At 47.1% G+C, this 18,569-nt stretch overlaps 1 protein-coding gene and 1 non-coding gene across 2 annotated transcripts; both read right to left on the reverse strand.

Moving 5' to 3' along the window:
- Positions 1–7,110: 7,110 nt before the first annotated feature.
- Positions 7,111–18,142, reverse strand: SMIM7 (small integral membrane protein 7). The gene is made up of 5 exons (XM_049877319.1): positions 17,981–18,142; positions 17,856–17,897; positions 17,316–17,371; positions 11,626–11,716; positions 7,111–7,924 (listed from the first exon to the last, which is right to left on the reverse strand). The coding sequence occupies exons 1-5, from the start codon at positions 18,004–18,006 to the stop codon at positions 7,909–7,911; spliced, it is 231 nt and encodes a 76-aa protein (XP_049733276.1). The 5' UTR covers positions 18,007–18,142; the 3' UTR covers positions 7,111–7,908.
- TRNAE-UUC (transfer RNA glutamic acid (anticodon UUC)) lies at positions 11,093–11,163 on the reverse strand. Its single transcript has one exon. It is a non-coding gene; the product is annotated as a tRNA-Glu (tRNA).
- Positions 18,143–18,569: the final 427 nt, after the last annotated feature.

The raw sequence follows: 18,569 nt of genomic DNA on the forward strand, positions 1-18,569 counted from the left end.
TTATGGTGGCAAAAATGTTCTGGAATTAGATTATGGTGATGGTTGCACAACCATCTGAATATACTAAAACCCACTGAATTGTACACATTCAACATATACTTTATGGTACATGAGTTAGATCTCAATAAAACGGTTAAAAAAGGGCGGGGGGGGAGGATGCCTGGCAGCTTCCAAATCTGCAGTCCTAGGAGTACCAAGCTGCTATGTCAGAAGGCTGGCAGCCTTGTAGGAGGGGCCATGTGCTGAGGGGAGGGGCCCTGGGCCATCATGGAGGATGAAGGAACCTATTCAGCAGTGATGATGGAGCTCCAAATACCTGGGTGAGACTCCAACATATGAGTCAAGAAGTCCCCTTTAGTCCTGGCCCCAGTTGACACTCTAGGAATCCAAGTCAAGCCATCCCCACCATGCCCCCTCAAATTTCTTGCCTAAACAGTAAAACCAGTTGCCGTGACTCCAACACATGGCAACCCCTTGTGTGTCAGAGTAGAACTAAGCTCCATAGGGTTTTCTTGGCTGTAACTTTATGGAAGCAGATCACCACATCTCTTCTTCCATGGTGCTGCTGGGTGGGTTCGAACTACCAACTTTTCAGTTAGTGGTCTATTGCAAACTGTTTGTGCCACCTGGGAACCCACGCATCATGCTACCTCTTAGAAATCCAGCAAATTCTGACTTCTGGAATGCCTCTGGTGCCAAGGGGTTCTGGAGGGGCCGCAGCTACAAATGGTGTCTCCTGAGGACCTACTATGCATTGGGTATCACAGCAGCTCACCAAACCTCCTCAGCACCTGATGATGTAAGCCCAGATGGTGGTATACTGAGCCAAAGACAACTGGCCCCCAACTTTCCAGAAAGATCCCAGGTGGGGAGGCAGCGGAGCAGATGAGGGAGAAGGGCCAGGGGGCCAGGGTTCACACCAGCTCCCCTAGGCCTGGCTTCCACTTCCCATGGGGACAGCCAGATGATGCCAATACTCCCTACGGCCTTGAGTCATGCTAGAGGCAGTGAATATATAGGCCCTGGCACAGGAAGTGCGGCTGTTCTGAGCTTATAAAGAGAAAGCGCAGTTCAAGAGGGGGCAGCAAGCCAGAATCTGTAACAGCCTGTGTACACCACACACACATACCCCACATACCACAGAAACACACATACCACATCGTACATGCCACACATGCACATATCACACACGTGCACCGCACACATGTATCGCACTTGCATGTTACACACCACACGTCTCACAATGACACACATTCACCACACAAACATCATATTCCACTCACATCCACATCCCAATGCATGCCACACACAGCATACATGTGCCACACAAATGCATGTCACACACACACGCACAAATGGAGCCATTTAACAAGATTCCTCCTGGCCTTTCCTGAACCACAGGCATCCTGCCATTGGCTCTCCAAGGTTACCTAGGTCACAGACTCACAGATCAGAGTGCAGTTTCGATGGCAAGTCGTCAGACAGGGAACCCCCCAACTCCCAATGCTCCCTCCCTCCCCACGCCATGCTGCCAACTACAGTTCACTTTTCTAAAAGCAAATTTCAGAACGGCAGTGTCCTATCAAGGCCAAATGGCTTTACGAAATGCTCTAATCTCAGTGAGTTTCCACAAGGGGAGGCCAGGAGAAGGAAGCCAGCAGACGTCCTCCGATCTGAAAAGGGTCTGAGCAAGGCGATACGTGTGTAAGGGCCATGTGTGCTTGTCGTGTGTGGTGTGTGCTATGTGACGTGTAGCATGTGGTAAGAGGAACATGCAGCATGTGTGCTGTTTCTGTCATGTATGATGTGTGCCGTGTGTATGCCTGATACGCGTGGGGCGCACAGCATTTGCTAGGCACGTGCACGTGTCGGCATATGCAATGTGTGTGGCATGTGATAGGCACGTGTGCATGTGTGTTGTGCATGTGTGTGTGGCACATGTGTGTGACGTGTGGGTAAAAACATTTACTATCTTCCCCCGTGGTCGGCAGAACAAGGATCCCACAAAGATGTCCACGTCCTACTCCCTGGAATCTGTGACTACATTATCTCACATGGCAAGGGGAAATTAAGGTAGCAGATGGAATTACGGATGCTGACCAGCTGGCCACAAAATGACATGCTCCTGGGTTATCTGGGTGGGCCCAATGTCCCCACGAGGGTCCTTATACGGGGCAGGAAGAGTCAGGGTCAGACATGGTGTCATGAGAAAGACTCCACCGATGTTGCTGACTTTGAAGACAGAGGACAAGACCATGCACCAAGGAACGTGGGTGACCTCCAGAAGCTGGAAAGGGCAAGAAAACGGAATTTCCCCGGAGCCTCCAGCAAGGAACCGGCCCCCGACTGATGCCTTGATTTTAGCCCAGGGAGACCCAATCTGGACTTCTGGCTTCCAGAATGTTAAGCCACTGAGTTTGTGATCTTTTGTTGCAGCAGCCGCTGAAAACTCATACCAGCCCTTAGAGGCCCTCTGTTCTAGACACAGCCCTGGCCCTAGAGCTTCCTGCCGTGAAATGCTACTGGGAATGGGGTTGCTCTGAGGCACTGGGCTAACTGAGTTCATTTAAACAGCCACGTGGGGCTAGTGGCCATGGCGGCACTGAATAGTACAGGTATCTGCAGGATGTATCTGTTTACTTGACCATCCCCCCAAAGGTTGGACATTCTAGTCATTTTCAAATTCCCTCTTGTATAAATAATACCAGAATGGCAATCGTGCATATATATTTCCAAGAACTAAAACAAGATTCCCATTGTCCCTGTCCTTAGGGGCCATGCTCAGAAGATAAATGACTGGGTTGCAGCTATCAACACTGTACTCAGCTCACAAATAAGGAATGAAGACATTCTCACATTTACTTTGGTGGCTGAGACACACACCCATTCCTGACCTACCTAACACCTGCTTGGGGGTGAATCCTGCCAGTCTCGTCCAATCATGGCCATAACACTGCCTTCTCAGGGAACAGTTAAAGGTGGGCTTGTCACTTAGTTCTGACTAACGAGACCTGAAGGGACACCTGCTGGAGGAGGGGGTGGTTCTGTATGAGGTTTCCACACTTTTACAAAGAGACTCAATGAAAGGATGGCCTCTTCATTCCGGATGTAGCCACACTGGGATGCTGGATGTGATGGCTGGAATGAAGCAACCATGTTGAAACCACAAGAGAAGCAAGCATCAGGTTGGGCCGATATACTGAGGATGGTGAGTGGCTGGATAAACCTGCACTGGAGCTGTCCTACCTGAATACTTCTTGCCAGAGGCAGTGGATATACCAGGAAGCAACTGAAGCTCACTTTCATGGGTCCCTTCTGAGGTCCTGCAGTTTTATATTTGGAATTTTTATTCTTTTTTTTTTTTTTTTTAAAGAGGGCTCTGGAAAATATTTGACCCCATAAAACCTCGGACAATATTTAAGCCCACTACAACATAAAGACCTTAACGTGGAGCATTCAGAGACAAAGACCTTCACAGCACACTCAGGGACTTTCCTAGACCACAGATTTTTTTTTTTTTTAATGCCTCAAAGCCATACTACCAGCCCAAGAGTTGCTGAGTATTTACTGCAAGCCACACACTCGGCGATCTCATTTCAACCTCACAAAACCCTGTTGAACATGTCTCTCAATAAAAGCAGCAACACTGGTAAAAACTACGAGGTAGCTGCACTGTGTCCCCAGGTGGTAAATGGTTAAGTCCTCAGCTGCTAAATGAAAGGTTGGAGGTTCACGTCCACCCTGAAGTACCTTGGAAGAAAGGCCTAATAATCTACTTCCAAAAAAATCAGCCACTGAAAGTCCTATTGGACATAGTTCTACCTTGACTCACATGAGGTCATCATGAGTTGGAGTCAATGGCAACTGGTTGGAGTCCCTGTGTGCAAATGTTTAACACAGTCAGCTGCTATCAGAAAGGTTGGAGGTTCGAGTTCACCCAGAGGTGCCTTGGAAGAAAGGCCTGTGATCTACTTCCAAAAAATCAGCCATCAAAAACCATGGAGCACAGTTCTACTCTGATACACATGGGGTCGCTAGGAGTCAAATCCACTTAACAGAAACTGGTACTGATCCTTTTGCCTGATTTCTCATCCAGGAACACTTGGGATTACCAACACTCTGATTTCCACAAACTCTCACGAGAAGAGAGGGGCTTGATGCAGATCAAGTGCTTTCTCTGCATAGCACTAGTAATCAAGGGAATAGGGGAAAACAAGCCCCAAATAGAATCTCCGTCTTTGTTTGTTTAACAGCAGGCCTTCAGCTTGATACACAAACAGCACCCGTTCTCCATCAACACAAGATCATCAACAATAAAACGTTAGGAAGCTTGCCGAGTATTTCATAAATTCACATTTGTTTAAGAAAGAGATAATGAAGTGGTTGAAATGAAGGGAAAATGATCACTAATGACGGTCATGCTTGCTTTTGAAATCTAACTACTTCCTGAGATCTGAGCTCATTATCATATTCATCTGAGCTGCTGTGAGGAGTCCCTAGGAGCCCAAGAGGGATTTTCCCCCATCCACCCACCCACCCACCCACCCACCCACCCACCCATCCAGAAAAATAAAATTGGGTTTTGGCCCATTAGCCACATCACTTGAAAATGGCTGGCTGGATTTTCACCAAATTTGAAGAACGTGTGTTTGCTAAAATCAACACCACAATAGCCAAAAGGTGGAAACACCTGAAATACCATCAACAGATGACCGATAAACACAATGTGGTCCACCCCTGCAACGTACTACTACTCAGTCGTAAAGAAAAATAAGACCTGATGCATGCCACAACGTGGGTAAACCTGGAAAACATCATGCTGAGTGAAATAAGTCAGTTGCAAAAGAGCAAATACTGTATGCCCCCACTTACATGAAATACCTAGAACAGGCAAATACATAGGGACCTAAGATTATTAGTGATTACCGGAAGTGGGAGGGAGGGGACAAAGGGGGAGTTTTTCCTTAGGGGGCACTGAGTTTAAGTTAATGGTGGTATAGTCACTTGGAAGCGGACAGCAAGAATGGTTGCACAACCTGAGGAATATAATCAACGTCATTGAATTGTACAGGTGGAAAATGATGAGTTAGCATGTTTTGTTATGTATATTCTCACCACCAAAAAAAAAAAAAACCATGGGAAGAAAAATAAGACCACAAGGCATGGTGATGAATCCATCTGGGTGGCTTTACCGGAAGGGGCACCGCAAGATTCTCTGTCATCTCCTAACTTAGGGATCAGCAAATATTTTCTGTAAAGGGCCAGGCAGTCAATATTTTCAGCTCTGCAGGCCAGATGGTCTATGTCACAACGACTTTATCTCTGTTGTTGTATCGTAAAAGCAGCCACAGGCAATACATAAACAAGTGGGCATGGCTGTGTTTCAATAAAACTTTATTTATAAAAACAAGTGATGGGCCAGACTTGGCCTGTGGCCCACAGTTTGCCAACTGCTGTCCTACAGCGGCTGAAACTGACATACAATGAGAAACCCACACAAAGGAGAGACATGCTCCACTTCTCAAGGTGGCAAGTGCAGACGAACTAAAGAGAGTTTCAAACATGAACTCCCAAACAGAACATGGCAAGGGCAGGAACTCCAAACTGCAGCCTTCCTTCATTGTTTACGTACGAGACTCCACATCACAGAGCGAGCAGCAGAAGGCATTTATGAATCCAAAAACCAGGTGCTATGGAGTTAACTCTGACTCCTGGCAACCCCGGGTGCATCAGAGTAGAACTGTATTTCACAGGGCTTTCAATGGCTGATGTTTCAGAAGTTGATTGCCAGGCCTCTCTTCCGAGGTGCATCTGGGTGTACTTGAACCTCCAACCTTTCAGTTAGCAGCCAAGCACGTACACTGTTTGCACCAACAAGGGATGGTGGCAGCCTCCTACCGCATCCTGAAAAGCTACGCTGCTCATAAGAACTGAACAACGAGGCAACAGTTCTCAGGAGAAAGATACAACAACTGAGACAAAATTCTCAAGACAGCATTCTATTCTTAGAGCATAATTCATCCCCGTAACGAATAAATGCATCGTTACAATGAGACTAAGGTGGAAGGTTTCCCTCTCACCATTCACACACCTCAAAGACGGGCCATCCAAGACCTTGGCCCATCTGTTCTTTCGGACAAGAACACGGGCCCGGGTGGTGACTGATTCAGCAGCTATGATCCCTGGTACTCACAGGCCATGAGGTGACACTTGGCCCAGACTTGACAGGAGAAAAAATTATAGAAGTAATGAAGCAGAATTATATTAAACCTACTGCTGTTGAATTGACCCCAACTCACGGCAACCCCACGTGTGTGAGAGCAGAAATGCGCTCTGTAGGGTTTTCAATGGCTGATTTTTTGGAAGTAAATTGCCAGGGCTTTCTTCTGAGGCGCTTCTGGGTAGACTCAAACCTCTAATCTTTCAGTTAGGAGCTGAGCGCTTAACCACTTACACCATCCAAGGACTCCTTTATGCTAGTTGAGCAAAAGTAGAAATGGGCTTGACCCTGGTGTAGCAAAACTCCACAGCAATCCCAGGCACTTTCATGACCTCTAGCAGCAGCCTGGGTCAAAACCATATTTGTACAAATTTTATCAACCGTTTATTTAGCAAAATCCAAAAGGAAAAGAAAAAAAACTAACCTCAACTCTTGGCTTTTTGACAACCTCCAAAGTGAATCCTAGGTGTTTTCCAAAGGACGATTAGAAACGACTTAAGTTGAAGTCGGCTTCTTGGTAAAAAACGTACAAGCAAAAGGTCCCTTTTAGAAACAAGCTTTTACTTTCAATGCTATTTAGTGCTAGAAACCTGTGTATTTACTTCTTTTCCCCTTTCCAGGTTTACTTACAAGTCAAGATTTCAAAAAACACAGCAAGCAAATCAAAAGCCTCTGGGATTTGGGCAACTGACTGCAGGCATTTCACTTTGGTGAGTAAACCAGGACCCCCTCTCGAAGACAATGTGGAAATCATCATGTTTCCTAGAACAAGGTTAATTGTTTCTCGACCTTGAAATCACCAACTTGAAAAAGAAGACCCATAAACTCAAGCTTCTAGAACACAGTTTCGATATCACCATGTAAATCACTCATTCTGGCAAGTGTAAAAGTAATGGCCCCAAAGTTACTTTATTTCACAAAGGGCTTCAAGGCAAAGCAAGATTTCACACAGCACTCCCACCCACCCCGGTCCCGTGGGAATCAGTAATACTTCACCTGTAATCATCTCATGCCACTCGCTAACAGTTTAGTGTTTAAACAGGAAAATCAGTGTCCCCTGCTCTTTAAAGTCCTGAGGACGACCTGAGGTACACCGAGGGGCCTAGCAGAGCCTGTCAGGATGGGAAAGGAATTCGGACACCAGGCCCCTCACTGGTCCTAGATCCACTGTCGGACCCAGCAACTCCCAACTTACTTATTCCAAACAAACACTGTCCAAAAGAAAGGCTTCGTCAAACTTACGGGCTCAGATCCCCAGGTTAAAATGATAAAAACACCTGCCTGATTCTAACCAAAAAATGGTTATTAAAAAGAAACCAAAAAATATCCAGAAACAGGTACCGAGTAAAGGCTTGGTGGAAGAGGGGTTCCAATGCGATAAAATGATTTAGACGTGTTCTTTTCATCTACGGGGGATGCAATTTTATCAGCGCTCCTGACACTCGTCAAGTGGACAGCATTCCAATTCAGAGACCAAAGTGAGAATATCTTTGAAAAGAAACAAACAGGAAAAAATGGCGTGGCTGGGAAATCACTGGCATCTTGGAGAACATTTATCCACCCACCACGAACTTGAACTTTCTGGGCAGGTCGCTGGAATGTTCCAAAAACATTCTTGAAGTCATCAGAACAGAGGAGCGCAGAGTCGACACCTGGGAAGGTGTGATCCTAGGTCCGTATCAGGAGGCTCAAGAGCCAAACAGCCTGGGGAAGTCAGAAGGCAGAAAGTTCTGTGAAAGTAGGTAGTTACTGCTCTAGAAACACTTTTATAAGTTATTTTATGTTACTATTACGTAGATTATCTTATTTCCTGATTTTTAAAAGTAACTCTAAAAAAAAAAAATTTCATATAAACCTATACCATTTTAGTCCACTTTCTATTACCTCAAGTCAGTGGTGACTTTATGAATAAAAAAGAACTTTAAATAAACAAATAATTGATTTTTCCCCCCAAGGCCACTGATCATTGAAGAAAAATCTAGAAAAGCAAAATGTGAAAATGATATAAATGCCTATCAGTCAGAGAATGAGTACATAAATTATGACTCAGCCTCACAGTGGCAAACCAATTTCCATTAAAAAGAAAGTAGTGGAACTCTCTGTACTAGCTCTGCCACTTTTCTACAAATCTAAAACCATTCCAAAAAACATTTATTTCCAAAACGACAACAAGTGATGCTGGGACAGCTGGATCACCACATGCAAAAGAATGAAGGTGAATCCCTACCTCACACCATATACAAAAATAACTCAAACTGGATCAAAGACCTAAACGTTCAAGAGCCAAAACAATAAAACTCTTAGAAGAAAACATAGGAGTAAGACTTCGTGACCTTGGATTTGGAAATGGTTTCTTAGATATGATACCAAACGCATAAGCAACAAAAGAAAAAAATAGATATGAGACTTCATCAAAATTAGAAACTTGTGTTACTTCAAAGGATGCCATCAAAAAAGTAAAAAGACAACACACAGAATAGGAGAAAATATTTGCAAGTCATATATTTTATAAGAAACATATCTAGCATATAGAAAAAACTCTTAATCATGAGTAGAAAAATAACAATTAAAAAAAAAAAAGGGGGCAAAGGATCTGAATACACATTTCTCCAAAGAAGATACACAAATAGCCAATAAGCACATCAAAAGATGCTCAACATCTTTAGTCATTAAACCTTTTGCTGCCAAGTCAATTCAGACTCATAGCAACCCTACAGGACAGAGTAGAACTGCCCCATAGCATTTTCAAGGAGCAGCTGGTGCACTTGAGCTGCTGACCTTTTGGTTAGCACCCAAGCTTTTAACCACTGCACCACAGGTCTCCCATTAATCATTAAGAAGATACAAATTAAAACCACAATGAGATACTACCTCAAACCTACTAAAAAAAAAAAAAGTAACAGTTTAAAAAAATTGTTATTTGTTATAACAATAACAAACATTCGTGAGGATGTACAGAACCCTTCTACACTGCTCATGGTGACCTAAAATGCAGCTGCTTTGGAAAACTGTCTGGTAGTCCCTCAAAAAGTTAAGCATAGAGTTACCATGACCCAGCAATTCCACTCCTAGGTATGCACCCAAGAGAAATGAAAAATACACAACCACACGAAAACTTGTACACATTCACAGCAGTACTATTCACAGTGGCCAAAGATGGAAATATCTCAATGAAGGGGTAAACAAAATTTGGACTATCCAAACAATGGAATATTACTCAGGCATAAAGAGAAACGAAGTCTTGACACATGCTATGACATGGGTGAGCCTTGAAATATTATGCGAAATGAAATAAGCCAGACACAAAAGGACACGTACTGTGTGATTCCATTTACATGAAATACCCAGAACAGAGAACAGATTAGTGACTTGCCAGAGATCGGAGAAGGAAGAATGGAGAATGACTGCTAATGGGTATAAGGTTTCTGTGTGGGGTATTGAGAATGTTCTGGAATTAGATTACATATTAAAAAATATTGAATTGTGAAGACAGACCTTCACTTTTTACTTGTATATACTCCATGCTTTGACATCCTCATTTTCTCCCTACTTCCCCCCCAATATTTTATCATGAAAAGTTCAACATATAGAAGAGTTAATAGTTTGGTGAACACCCACATACACACCACCTAGGTTCTACAACTAACACTTTGCTTTATCATGAATCTATCCACCCATCCTCCACCTTATTTTTTGATGTGTTTTGAAATAAGTCACAGACATCGGTACACTTCACCCTAAACAGTTCAACATGTTTTTCCCTGCATTTCAAAGTTTTTCATGACTTACAGATTTTCAAAATAAGGCATTGGTGGTTAAGTGATGGAATTCTCCCCTTCCATGTGGGAGATCTGGATTCAATTCACAGCCAAGGCACCTCATGTGCAGCTGTCCATCTGTCCATGTTGCTATGATGCTGAACAAGTTTCCGTGGAGCTTCCAGACTAAGAGGGACTAGGAAGAAAGGCCTGGTGATCTACTTCTGAAAATGAGCCAATGAAATCGTTACAGATCACAACGGTCCAATCTGCAACTGATCGTGGGGATAGCACAAGACCGGAAAGCATTTTGTTCCATCGTGCATGGGGTCACCATGAGTTGGGGGCAACTTGATGGCAGGCAACAACAACAACAAACTCCCAAAATAGTTCAGGACAAACAGCACAGAAGTGGACGAAGGGAAAAGTGAACCATCCCCCAAGCTCCACCAGCTTCCTCGGCAATGGCAGGGTATCGCCTCCGTGGACCAGCTGGGGCAGGTTCTCCCAGCACTTTCACTGAGCTGTATTTCCCTCACATCGTTCAGGCACTCATTCAATATTTACTCCATGTTTACCAAGAGCAAGCCTCATCTGAGCTCAGGCCGTGAATACAGGCATCATCCAGCTGTTTTTACTTTCAAAACATTTCACCCTGCAGATGGAACCTTCCGGAACGTCATCAGTCACGGTGTCATGACAGCTGGTCAAATAGACGTCCGTCAAGTTACCTGACCCTTCCCTTGTTCCTGAATATTTAGGTGGTTTCCAGTTTTTCAATATCTTGGGAAGCAAATCACTGCTTCCCAGTAGAGGCCTTCCTTGAGGGACTCTTCCCCTCTCACCAGTTAAACACCTGCTTTCGAGTTTATTCTGAGTCATGGCAACTCCACACACAGTGGAACAAAATGCTGCCCGGTCCTGTGCCATCCCCATGATCAGCTGCAGATCGGATCATTGTGATCCACAGCCATTTCACTGGCTAATTTTTGGAAGCTGATTGCCAGGCCTTTCTTCCTAGTCTGCCTTAGCCCGGAAGCTCCACTGAGGCCTGTTCAGCATCACAGCAACACACCAGGCTCCAGTGACAGATGGGCGGTGGCCATGCATGAAGTGCAGTGGCCAGGAATCAAACCTAGGTATCTCACGTGAAAGGTGAAAATTCTACCACTGAACCACCACAGCCCCCAAACCAATCTGTTGGGGTCTTTTTTTGCTAGCCTAATGCATAAATGAAAACGGGTGTGAAAATAAAAATAAAGTCTAAATACGTTTCTGCTGGTTTTCAGCAGAGCTGAAGCAGGACACCATGGCGCACTGGCCACATAAGCAACGTGTCCCACACTGGTGTGAAATGACCAGGTCATGGACTAGGGTAAGGTGTCTCTGGCCAGCGCATGACAAGGCACCTGACACAGGCAGACCTCAGAGAACACCCTGTCCCAGCCACAGCTCCGGCCTGGCTCATGGGACCGTGGCACCATGGCTTACCCCTCCCTATGGGTCCCCGGTCTCCTCACTGACTGAGAGAGATGTTACTTTGAAGACAAGAAGTGTGACACAAAGTGCATACTGTGAGGGCGGAGAAAGACCACCAGGTCAGGCCGTTCTGGAGAAGGACACTGAGAAAGTAAACGTCAGACTTACACGATCATGCAGAACATCATGAAAATGTTCCACAGGGCAATGAAGACCCGGAAGTATCTGAGGCTCAGTAAGAACTCCCGCACGTTGTCACCTGGAAAGTGAAAAACCGTTTTTACAACACGGCTAGCGTTTTTGCTGTAATGGCCGTGGTGGGCCTACTCGGTTTTTGCCCACCTGATGCCCACTGCTGCAGCTTCCCCTCTGGGCCTCCACATCTTCTCCCTCAGCGTACATGCCTAGAGTGCCCCTGACACCCACCCCCAGAGCACTGAGCCCCCAGCCTGATTGGCTCAGGGAGGGACATGTGACCCAAGCCTGTCCAGTGAGACCCAGCCCTGGGACTTTTGCCCCAACAGTTAGGAAAAGGGCATTTGCTTTCTGCCAGGTTTACTGAGCTGGGAGAACTGAAAGCCCAGTCTTTTCAGCCGAGGTTGGCAACCCATAGCCCACGGGCCAAATGTGTCCCACTGCCTGATTCCATACGGCCTGTGAGGTAAGGATGGTTTTTACATTTTTTAATATTAAAGAAAACCAAGAGAATATTTTGTAAGACACATATAAATAAATAACTTGCCACTGAGTCAATTCTGACTCTTGGCAACTCATTGCATGTCAGATTAGAACTGTGTTCCACAAGGTTTTCAATGGCTGACTTTTCAGAAGTAATGTGCCAGGCCTTTCTTCTGACTTGTCTCTGGGTGGACTCAAACCTCCAACCTTCTGGTTGCCAGCGAGTACATTAACTTCTTGCGCCACCCAGGGACTCCTTCCCTGGGGCCAGGGTTGGTAAATGGGATCCCCTGCCACCAACAGATTCTGAGGTCCCTGGTTCCAGGCAACAGCCAGGTGCTAGGGACACAGGGAGGAACAAGATAGGTACCCTGCCCTCCAGGAGTTCACAGGAATGACAAATGCTAGACAACTAATCACATACGTGGTTATTTTCCAGGATGGCTGCTAGGATGGAAAAGTTCAGGGTGCCCTAATAACCTACGCTTGGGTGGCGGGGGAGGTCCAATCAAGGGTGTGTACCAGGGGTGCAGGTCAGAGGATGCCTCTACAAGGACCCTGTGAGCTAGACCTTAAAGTGCGGGCTCAAAGCCCAGCTCTGCCCTTCTGTTTAGGGACCCTGAGCCAGCCCTTGGCCTCTGTGTGCCTGGGTTTCCTCCCATTTAAGTGGGGGTGCCGATAAGACCTCAGCACAGTACCCGCACACAGGGGCACTCCACAAAGGTAGCTGCTAAGGCAGGAAGAGTCAGTCAGACTGAGAGAACAGAGGAAGGAGAAACAGCGTTCCTCAGACAACCAGAATGTACCTTGCAGGAGAACAAAGCATAGTGAAAAAAGATCGAGCCAGAAGAGCCTGGGGAGCCAGGGTCAGGGCACAGCCGCCATGCCAGCCAACCCATCACCGAATGGGCTCTCATCGCCTCCCAGCCTTCATGCCCAATCTCTCGCCCACCACGGCTCCAATTCAGACTCGGAGGATGCGACCCCAAGGCCTGGAATAGAGTCTTTCACACAGCATGGCGGGTAGGCAATACATAGCAGTGTGTGTTGCTGGGATGCCAAGCCGTTTTCAACAGATTCAGATGGATGAGGAAGAAAGGCCTGGCACTCTACTCCAAACATCAGCCAATAAAAGCCCTATGAATTACAATGGTCCAATCCAAACTGATCGTGAGGATGGCGCAGGACTGGGCAGCATTTCATTCCACTCTGCACAGGGTCACCATGAGTCCCGGCCAACTCAATGGCAGCTGACAAGAAAAATACATAGTTGCTGAATGCATTAATGAATGAAGGGTTGGTCAGTGGTCGCGATTACAATCTCTCGGACCAGAAAGACCCAGATTCGCTGTTAGCACGTTGAGCTACACCTCTGAGCCCACTTCTTCATCTGTCACATGGGAAGACAACCCTTACCTTTCAGGGTCAGGAGACGGGGTGAAACACCCATACAAGGCCTCTAATATAGCAGCTCCCCAGTGGGAAGGGCCCCAGGGGACGGCAGCTGTCTGACAGTTCCCTCAGGGTCCAGTTACCTTGTATAATGCTCCATGTTGGCATGGATGCCTGGGCTACAACACTGCCTGCTCAGAGGGGGCTTCCCTTGGCACAACACAGTTGGAGTGGCACTCCCTCACCATCCTGTTACTCCATGTCAGCACTTAACCCGCCTGGAACTGTTTGCCCCTCCATGGCAAGTCCCACAAGGCAGGGACACCGTCTTATTCCCTGCTGTGTCTCCAGCACCCTGCCCAATGGCTGGCACACAGCAGGTTCTCAATAAGCATCTGGCAAATGAACGAATGCATGAATAGACACAACAGTCATGAGCAGGTCTCGTTAGACTCCAAAGAGTCACAGGAATCAATTCATCAGGTGGTACAAATTCCAGGGCCTCCAAGGGCCAGGCAGTGAGATCTACGAATATGAGGGGATGGGACCTGGGGTGAGGCGGAGGTCCCTCGCCCTGCTGGAAGTTGTTTTGGCTTCTCAACCCCACTCAACAGCTGCCAGGAAGTCACTTGAACCCTGAGCTTCAGGATGGGCCCATCTTTCAAGGAAAACAAGACACCTGATTTTCAATCAGGGCAGGAGTCACAATTTATTCAAAGTCTAGCAATGTTGACATCTAACGGGTGACAAAGATGGTCTGCATTTATCTACTAACCAAAAGGTTGGCGGTTTGAATCCACCCAGCGGCATTGCAGAAGAAAAGGCCTGGCAATCTGCTTCCGTAAAGATTACAGCCAAGAAACCCCTATGGGGCAGTTCTACTTTGCACACGTGGGGTTGATATGAGTTAGAGTTGACTCAACGCCAGTGGATTTGCTTTTCTTAATAAAAACAAGAAAATGACATCACGTAGGCCAAAAAACAGGTTTGCATTTATCCATCAGTCCATCACACCACAATCAAGAACTGCTTGTGAGGCTGTTCATCCGTTCATTCATTCATTCCTGCATGTTGGAGCGCTGAGACTGGGAGCCTGAAAGTCTCAGGCCTCTTCTCTTGGTTTACAGATCAAGTGCAAGAGCAGACGTGAGTGAGACAACAGCATCCAAAAAGAAAATTACAGCTGTAGGAAGAGAAGTAACTGCTGACTTGTCTGGGGAAGTCTGGTGGGAGAAAAGTGGGGCAGGGGTGGGCAGGAGGAACACCACATTCTCAGGCCTAACACACATAACACAAATCCAAAAATCAAACACGTTGCTGTCAAGTCAGCCCTCAACTTATGGCGACCCCAGGCACTATCCAAACCTGCGCCGTCCCTATGACTGGTTGTGGATCAGATCATTAGGACTGGTTTTCAGAAGTAGATCCACAAGCCTTTCTTTCTAATCCATCATAGTCTGGAAGCTTCCCTGAAACCTGTTCAGCACCATAGCAACACGCAAGCCTCCACAGACAGGGGGTGGCTGCACATGAGGTGCGTTGGTCAGGAATCAACCCAGGTCTCCCACATGGAAGGGAGTCATATCTCCCCCAAATTGCACCACGTACAGTAGCTGATTAAGTAAAAGAGATGAACAGAAGATTTCAAAGGGTGGATCGAGAAGGCCAACTGAAGTATTATGATAAAATGTGCAAAAACCTGGAGTTAGAAAACCAAAAGGGAAGAACACGCTAGGCATTTCTAAAGCTGAAAGAACTGAGGAAAAAATTCAAGCTTCGAGTTGCAATACTGAAGGATTCTATGGGCAAAATATTCAATTATGCACCAAAAGAACATGAAAGGAATACAAAGAGTCATTGTACCAATTCAGGAAGTAACATATAATCAACAACCTATGGTACTGAACAACAAATTCAAGCTGCACTGAAGGCACTGGCAAAAAACAAAGCTCTGGGAACTGACAGAATACCAACTGAAATGTTTCAACAAACAGATTCAGAGCTGGAAGCGTTCATTCTTCTATTCCAAGAAATCTGGAAGACAGCTACCTGACCAACTGAGGGGAAGAGATCCTTATCTGTGCCCATTCCAAAGAAAGGTCATCCAAGAGAATGCAGAAATTATCAAACGATATCGCTAATATCACACACGAGTAAAATTTCGCTGAAGATAATTCAAAGGCAGTTGCAGCAGTACATCAACAGGAAACTGCCAGAAATTCAAGCCAGATTCAGAAGAGGACATGGAAGGAGGGATATTACTGCTGACGTCAAACGGATCTTGGCTGAAAGCAGAGAATACTAAAAAGATGTTTACCTGTGTTTTACTGACTACACAAAGACATTCGACTATGTGGATCGTAACAAATCATGTATAACACTTCAAAGAATGGGATTTCCAAACACTTAACTGTGCTCACGCAGAACCTGTACCTAGACCAAGATGCAGTTTTTCAAACAGAACAAGGGGATACTGCATGGTTTAAAAGGAGGAAAGGTGTGCGTCAGAGCTGTATCCTTTCACCATACTTATTCAATCTGTATGCTGAGCAAATAATTTGAGACTGGACTATATGAAGAAGAACGTGGCACTGGGATTGGAGGAAGACTCATTAAAAGCCTAGGATATGCAAATGGCACAACCTTGCTTGTTGAAAGTGAAAAGGACTTGAAGCACTTATTGATGAAGATCGAAGACTACAGCCTTCAGTATGGATTACACCTCAACATAAAGAAAACAACAGTCCTCACAACTGGATTAATAAGCAACTTCATGATAAGCTGAGGAAACACTGAAGTTGTCAAGAATTTCCTTTTACTTAGATCCACAATCAACCCATGGGAGCTGCAGCGAAGAAATTAAATGACATATTGCATTGAAAAAAGATGCTGCAAAGAACCTCTTTCCAGTGTTAAAAACCAAAGACGTCACTTTGAGGATGAGGGTACTCCTGACCCAAGCTATGGCATTTCTATCACCTCATACGCATGTGAAAGCTGGACAATGAATAAAGAAGACCAAAGAAGAATTGATCCATGTGAACTGTGGTGCTGGTGAAGAATATCGAATATACCATGGACTGCCAGGAGAACAAACAAATCCATCTTGGAAGAAAGACACTCAGAATGCTCCTTAGAAAACATGTTATCAGGAAAGAGCAGTCCCTGGAAAATGACATCATGCGTGGTAAAGTAGGGGATCAGTGAAAAAGATGAAGACTGTCAACAAGATGGATTGACACAGTGACTGCAACAATGGGCTCACACAGCAACAATTGTGAGGATGGCACAGGACTGGGCAGTGTTTCATTCTGTCGTGCACAGGGTCGCTATGAGATGGAACCAACTCGATGGCACCTGACAAAAATAGTAGCTTGTCCCCTCCTCCAGAATATCCCCTCTGTCTCCCTCTCCCCCGCAAACTTCACCAGGTATCAGCTCTGTCTTCTCCCCCACTTCCTGTTACCATCAAGTCAACTGTATCACGGTGATCCCATGTGTTATGGAGTAGAACTATGCTCCACAGGGTTTTCTTGGCTTTAATCTATGGAAGCCAACCACCAGGCCTTTCTTCTGCCATGCTGCTGGGTGGGTTCGAACAACCAACCTTAGATTCAGTCCAGCACAAACCATTTAAGCCACCTAGAGACCTCGTGGGAACGAGCGCACACACGTGAGTAGAAGGCTTGATGAGAAAGAACTGTCCTTTCCAAAATGGACAATGTGATTCCAGGGCCTCCAGCTGGAAGTGCAAGCGGCCACCAGAACTGGAAGGTGAGAGGTCTTACCTGTGCTGGGCTCCCGCGACTCCTCCCCAAAGCCCTGCGCGGTGTCTTTCTTTTTCCTACAAAAAGGAGCAGACAGTGTTCGCTATCGATGGGACATAAGGACATGCACTGCCCTGGCCCTGACACAGGCTCAGAGGGCCCCTGGAGACGCAGCAGCTGCAGCTGCAGCCCAGCTGCTGACCTCCCGTGTGACCTCGGGTGACTCAATGACTCTCTCTGGGCGACCACTTACGATGCTGAAAGGCGACAGGGTGGTGGACGGAGCGTCGGGGTAGGGCTAAAAGTTTTCTGGGTGGCATCGAGGGGGTTCCGTTGGGAGAAAGGTCTGAAACTCTCCGGGGTACTGACTGGAGGCCCGGAGAGGGTCACAGGAGGACAGCGGAACAGAAGCGCTACCAGAAGGCGTGTTCCCGGGGAAGTGCTGAGACAAGGGCGGGGCCTGGGTTGTGGGCGGGGCTGCGAGGTGGGGCGGGTTTACGCATGTGGGGGCGGGGTTACGAGTGTCCCGAGTGGGGCCGCGGACCGGAGCGGCCTACTCACAGCTTAAAGTTGAGCACGGCCCCGGCGTTCATCAACAGCGTTCTGCGGAGGGAGAATGCGGTTACCGGAGCCGCCCCTCGCCCGGTCTGGCTCTCTCTCCCCATTCCCTGGGCCCCCCCAATTACCCGAACAGCAGGATGTCCCCGATCATCGTTACGGCCGAATTGTCCGTCAGAACCGGAAGCGGAAGCCCGGGGGAGGGAAGGGAAAAGGGCCGGAGCCGAGGAATACCGAAACAACACTGGCGAGGGCTGGTCCAATCGAAGGCCGAGGCACGCAGGAACCCGCCCCCTGCAGGCCAGGCCCCCTAGGTGAAAGCGAGCCCCCTCCTCCCCGGGAGACGCGGGGCGCCAGAGGAGGGGCGGGGCTAGGATGTGACGTTACCTAAGGGCGGAGCCACCTGGCGCGGGGTTGGGCCTCGCGTTAGAAGCGAGCCGCGCATGCGTGAGGGTTCCGCGGACGGAAAATGAGTTCAGATGAGGGTCCTTCTCTGCTCGGAACCCGGATTGGGCTTCTGGAGAAATGGAGCTGCACAGGGGCCGAGGGTCCTGACGCAGTGGGCACCCCACGATAGGATCCCCTGACTCACTGTACTCTAAAAGGAGAAGGAGTCCCCGACCGTGCGGACCCACCAGGGGCGGGTGTCTCCACCGAGAAGGCCCTAGAGGGGACGTGGGCATCCATCAAGCGGGTCCCCGTGGGCGCAGGGGTCCC

Source organism: Elephas maximus, chromosome 3, assembly GCF_024166365.1.
Source record: "Elephas maximus indicus isolate mEleMax1 chromosome 3, mEleMax1 primary haplotype, whole genome shotgun sequence".
Classification (NCBI taxonomy): Eukaryota; Metazoa; Chordata; class Mammalia; order Proboscidea; family Elephantidae; genus Elephas; species Elephas maximus.